Source organism: Etheostoma cragini, chromosome 6 (assembly GCF_013103735.1).
Source record: "Etheostoma cragini isolate CJK2018 chromosome 6, CSU_Ecrag_1.0, whole genome shotgun sequence".
NCBI classification, from domain to species: Eukaryota; Metazoa; Chordata; class Actinopteri; order Perciformes; family Percidae; genus Etheostoma; species Etheostoma cragini.
In genome coordinates this window covers 190,419-195,597 of record NC_048412.1, presented here as the reverse complement: position 1 = coordinate 195,597, position 5,179 = coordinate 190,419, and the positions used below count along the sequence as shown (strand labels likewise).

The window sequence follows — 5,179 nt, the reverse complement described above, 5'->3', positions numbered from 1 at the left end:
GCTGAGTATGTTTAGTGTACACACAGATGGCGCTCATTGACACAACAGTATTGGAAGGGGGGGTTGCTATGATACCTGGTTAATTACCAAATGGGACTCACACACCTCAGTGAGCAGTAACCAGGCAACCAGCCGGCCTGCAACAGGGACAGAGTCTCAGTCTGTCTGCTCACAAGCAATGGGGGCTCTAAGGGGGCTGAGGGAAGTCAGGGCCCCTCAAATGTTCAGCCTGGACCCCCCCTCTGTCCTCCCCAACTGTATTATAAGATAGTGTTCCCAACAAGTTTCACCCCTGAGAGGGGGAGTTAATTCATTGCTAGTGAAGAATCAAAGGAATGAATGAGTATTCTTGTCCCCCACAGGCCTCCAAAGGCCTCCACAGGCCCCCACAGGCCCCCAAAGGCCTCCACAGGCCCCCACAGGCCCCCACAGGCCCACATAGCAACACGACCCCAAGTGAATGGAGGGAGGATCATGGAGGGTGTCCCCAGGCAGTGGGTCCCCATGCTGGGTGTCCCTCAGACAGTGTGTCCCCAGACATTGTGTCCCCAGGCGGGGTGTCCCTCAGACAGTGTGTCCCCAGGCAGGGTGTCCCTCAGACAGTGTGTCCCCAGGCAGGGTGTGCCCAGGCAGTGTGTCCTCAGGCAGGGTATCCTCAGGCATTGTGTCCCTCAGACAGTGTGTCCCTCAGACAGTGTCCCCCCAGGCAGGGTATCCTCAGACAGTGTGTCCCAAGGCAGTGTGTCCCTCAGACAGTGTGTCCCCTGGCAGTGTGTCCTCAGACAGTGTGTCCCCAGGTAACAAAGAGGAGTATTTGTTGCTGTGCTGCTGATGAGACTATTTCCAGCAGTTACTCAGTAATCTGATTACTCTGTTCCCATTAACTTTGGCCCAGTGGCAGCAGCTGTCCAGCTGTCCTCCTGTCCTCCTGAGACAACGCGTGCTCTGTTGATCCTAACTTCAAATTTTCTTTTCTTTTCTTTTCTTTAAAAGTTTCTAACCAGCCTGGAGTCACATGACGTCAGATCCCACATGACTCGGCAGAATAAACTGTCCCTAATCACATGGATTGAATTGCTAATTTTACAATTACCAGTGATGGGTTGCCATGGTAACCGAATGAAGGGCTGGGTACCGAACAGTGACACCTGTCATCGGTGCTCTGGGGATTCTGTCCTCAGGACCAGGAGGAGGACTCAGCTTTGTGTTGTCATGGGAGACGTGCAGGAGACACACAGCCAGATATGAAGCTCCATCGTGGTCCCCCTGGTCCACGTCTGCGTGTCGGCTCCGTGCTCCGATGTCCGCCAACGCCCACCAAGTCCAGATCTGTTGCAGAACGGCTGTGGCCATGACTGACAGCTGAAGTCTCGAGGACCCAGGGGATCTCGCGAGATCACGTAGAATCGAGCCATGGAACCAGCTGCCGTCAGCTTCCTTCCAGAGGAGGAGAGGAGTAAAGAGGAACAACTCTGAGCTGCTTTCACGGTGGAGTGCAGGGAGATATGTTCCGCCGTGCGTATGCTCTTTTTTATTTAGAAAATTAACCCAATGTTTTATTTGGTTTCTGAGCTCAACTTCCTGTCCCCAATATCGGCCGTGTGCTGAGTTACCGCGGAGCTCTCCGGTCTCCTGCAACAACAAATACTATGGGTATCTGCTCCGGAGGGCAGGGGATCGCTGGAGCTGGGACGGAGTCGGGACACCGCCGTATACACATTGACTTTAATGGAAACCTAATGACTCGGCCGCTGTTCCTCAACCGTCAGAACATTTCTCCTCCGACTCCTAACTGTCTCAGCCTAGCCTCGCCCCCCCTCAGTCCTCACAAACATCAATTAGCTTGATTAGCATTAGCAATCAGCTAAGGGCCGGCTGTTTATTTGCACTTTTAGTCAATCTTTCAGTCCCTCGGATAAGCAGCTTGGTGGCTAGTCAGCTGCTAATGACTGGAATCCCAAACCTCGTATGGTAAAAAGAATTTATTCATCACCATTTCTTTTCATTGGTTGATGTTCATTCTAAAGTTGTATGTGCACACAAGGGAAAACACAGTTAGAGGGTCAAAGTTCCAAATGCATTTTGTAAGTCAGAGAAGGGTAACAAGCCGACCAATGTCTTGACCAAAAGTGTCTTTTAGACAATGAACCCCACTCTGCTCCCATCGTGGGGCTGTTATAGGCCTCCCACCAATCCAAAAAAAAAGAAAGCGTGCAGTTCCAAGCTACACGGCAATATGTTTCAGCTAATCTCCAAGTCTTGATAAGATGAGAGATAATGGGGCCAAAGCGTAGCTGGGACTGTTTGTGAGAAACTTTGGCAAAGAGAAGGTCATGGGGACCACGGCTCGGTCAGAGCACTCTCTAAGGTACGCCACATCTGGGTTAAACCAGGTGAGGAGGGGTCTTAACACAAAAGACCAGAAGTAATGTGGTAAAGTTGGGAACTGAAAGGCCACCATCCTCTCTCCTCCTGTAGAGTAGACATCTTACGTCGCGGCTGTTTGCCTTTCCAGATAAATTAATATACCGCTGATTGTAATTTTAGACCAAAAGCCAGCAGGAGGGGAGAGGTGTAGCATAGAGCTCACATCATTAATCCTGGGCGACACATTCATTTTAACCACTCTTTTAGTTCTTCATTTAATTTCCTTCTTTCCTGTGATGTGTGTGGTCCATCCCAAGCATCAGCCATAACTACAACAGATAACTTCTAAAACAACATTCAAATTCAGTAAGGCCTGTGTAAAGACATCCGCTGCTACCTTTTACCTGGGTGGTTACACAGGCTTCTCCAGTGTTCCACCAAAACTGTGACCCGTCAGAATGTGTTACTGTATCGGCGTCTACCTGCCCTAAATAGTGTGTGTGTGTGTGTGTGTGCGTGTGTGCGTGTTTATTGTGTGATTTCAGCATGCACTGTTGGCCTTTAAGTTCATCCTGAGCTTCCTGATCCCAGACGTTCCCAAACCCATCCAGATCAGTCTGGCCCGCCTGGAATTTGAATCTCTAGAGGCTCTCAAGAAAAAGGTACGCACAAGCACACACACACACACACGCACACGCACACACACACATCACAGCCATCTGTTGGATGGTGGGGGGCGGAGTGGTGCTCTGATGATGATGTTGATGATGATTGACACTAGCTAATCCCTATGGCAGACTGGGGGGGGGGTGTTTTCTGCTCATGTCTGAGTGTGTGTCTGAGCCCGGGATGTTGTGTGGTCTCTTGGTTCTGCAGAGACCACTGCGTGGAGGGTGAGTAGCTCTGGTAGACTCGAGTGACCTTCTGAAAGGTGTTGTTTGCTCTGACTAGATCTAATCTCCAAAGTGATCACGGGTTGACCCGGGTTAACCCGTGACCTGACAGTGAGCATGGCCCCGTCTCACTCACTGCAGATGAAACTGGAGACTAACATGTGATTAACGTGGAGATCTCAGAGCCGTGCGTGCGTGCGCACACAGGGGACACGGCACTGACAGCTGGATTCATATTAATATCTTCTAAAACATCACTGACACAGCTGCTGTGCTTTTGTCTGCTGACGCCTGAAAACGTGAAGCTCAGGACCGATGTGCACAGCAATGGTTGTGAAAGCATGAATGAGAGTGAATCAGTGAGTGCAGAAGGCTGACGACAGACCCTCACCCCCCCACACAGCTTCTTCCTGTAATGAAACTTGAATCTGTTGCTGTGTTTCAGAAAATGCTGGAAGCGTCGGAGCCCAGTGAGCCGGCTAAGTGAGGAGGAGAGGAGGCCGTACAGTCGCCACCTCACACAGCTTTAACGCGTGCGTGCGCGCGCGCACACACACACACACACACACACTAATGTGTGGATTCAGAAAAGCCACGGCTCTTAGCAGGGGTGCTGCTTATCTGCAGTATGTCACAGCATCACACACAGCTGTTGGGGGGGGACAAGAACACAGATACATGAGGTTGAAATCACAGAGGAATGCTGTATTATGACATAGACTACTGTAGCAAATATTGATTTTATAGCCATGACTTTTCTTTTTGGGTTCAGTTGAATCAGTACTGATGGAAATATTAAAGTTTGTCCACCTGCATGATTAATTGTGTGTGCGCGTGCGTGCGTGCTGACTGTCATAATTAAAGCTGTTTGTAATATAATAATACATATGTATGCTCCTATTGACTTCTGCACTCCAAGTATGGAAGAAAACAGAGGCCACACACTGAAATCTTAATGCAACCAACATGATCATAAACATATTTGACTCGAAAAAGCGTCCATTTGCATTCATGTGGTCTTCAAAACCTCTATTATCTGAAGAGGTGAAACTTCCAAAGTAAATGAAAAGCTATATGGTGATAAAAACGTTGGGTCTGACTGGATCGGAGCTCTGTGCTATCAGCGTACTGACTGTCAGCGTTCTGGGAGTTCAACTCAAATAAAACTATTTAGCAATGGATGTATTGGTATTCAATATAATATATGATGGAATCCCACATACAGGCTTTCAGTTGCTGAGAGATTGAAGTAATGCGGCTTTCTGTTTGCTCACACAGACCAGAGATCAGTTTCCTTGCCTGAGCATGTAATATACATAGTAAGAATCCAGAGGAACTAATCTTGACTTTGCACTCCTGTAACACCCCCGTGCCTTGAACGTCTCCGTATGGTTTCTAAGCTCTTGTATTTTCATGAGCTGATGTATCAAACGGTTGTGGAGAATAAAGACGATTGATCCCTCCCAAAGAAGGAAATGTAGTGTGTCCAGCTGTGTCTGTGTGTGTGTGTGTGTGTGTGTGTGTGTGTGTGTGTGGGTAGAGAGAGTAATAGTTTAGGTAATAATATATCCACAGGGTTTTACTTGGCTCAGAATGAGCCTTTGCCTACAGTAAGGGTCAGTTAGCATTTAGTCGGGGCAGATAGTCTGTTACCTTATTAAACACAAATCTAGGTGCATTTGCCGGGTTTTTTCTGTTAATTTGATAAAGAAAAATATTGATTATGTTTGAATAAGTGAAACCACAATCAACAAATCAGCTTAAAAAATAATAATATTGAAATACTGGGAGAGTTCAACACAGCCAGGCCTGTATTTACCTTTATGTTCTGCTTTTTAACATTTTTATTTTTTCTTATTTCTTATAATTTTGGCACTGATTGTCCTTTGGTGCGGACTAAAAATGTATTTATTTTTTTG

The 5,179-nt window shown here is 47.7% G+C and overlaps 1 protein-coding gene across 3 annotated transcripts in view; it reads left to right on the top strand.

Moving 5' to 3' along the window:
* Positions 1–4,723, top strand: part of ano10a (anoctamin 10a) — a 13,208-nt gene extending 8,485 nt beyond the window's left edge. For 2 of the 3 annotated variants that reach the window (XM_034873998.1, XM_034874000.1), the window contains 3 exons: positions 2,913–3,029; positions 3,244–3,260; positions 3,706–4,723. In XM_034873998.1, the coding sequence (XP_034729889.1) occupies positions 2,913–3,029; positions 3,244–3,260; positions 3,706–3,790 (219 nt within the window). In that variant the 3' untranslated portion in view covers positions 3,791–4,723. The remainder of the gene's footprint in view (positions 1–2,912; positions 3,030–3,243; positions 3,261–3,705) is intronic. The other variant, XM_034873999.1, reaches the window with a different exon arrangement.
* The last annotated feature ends 456 nt before the right edge of the window (positions 4,724–5,179 follow it).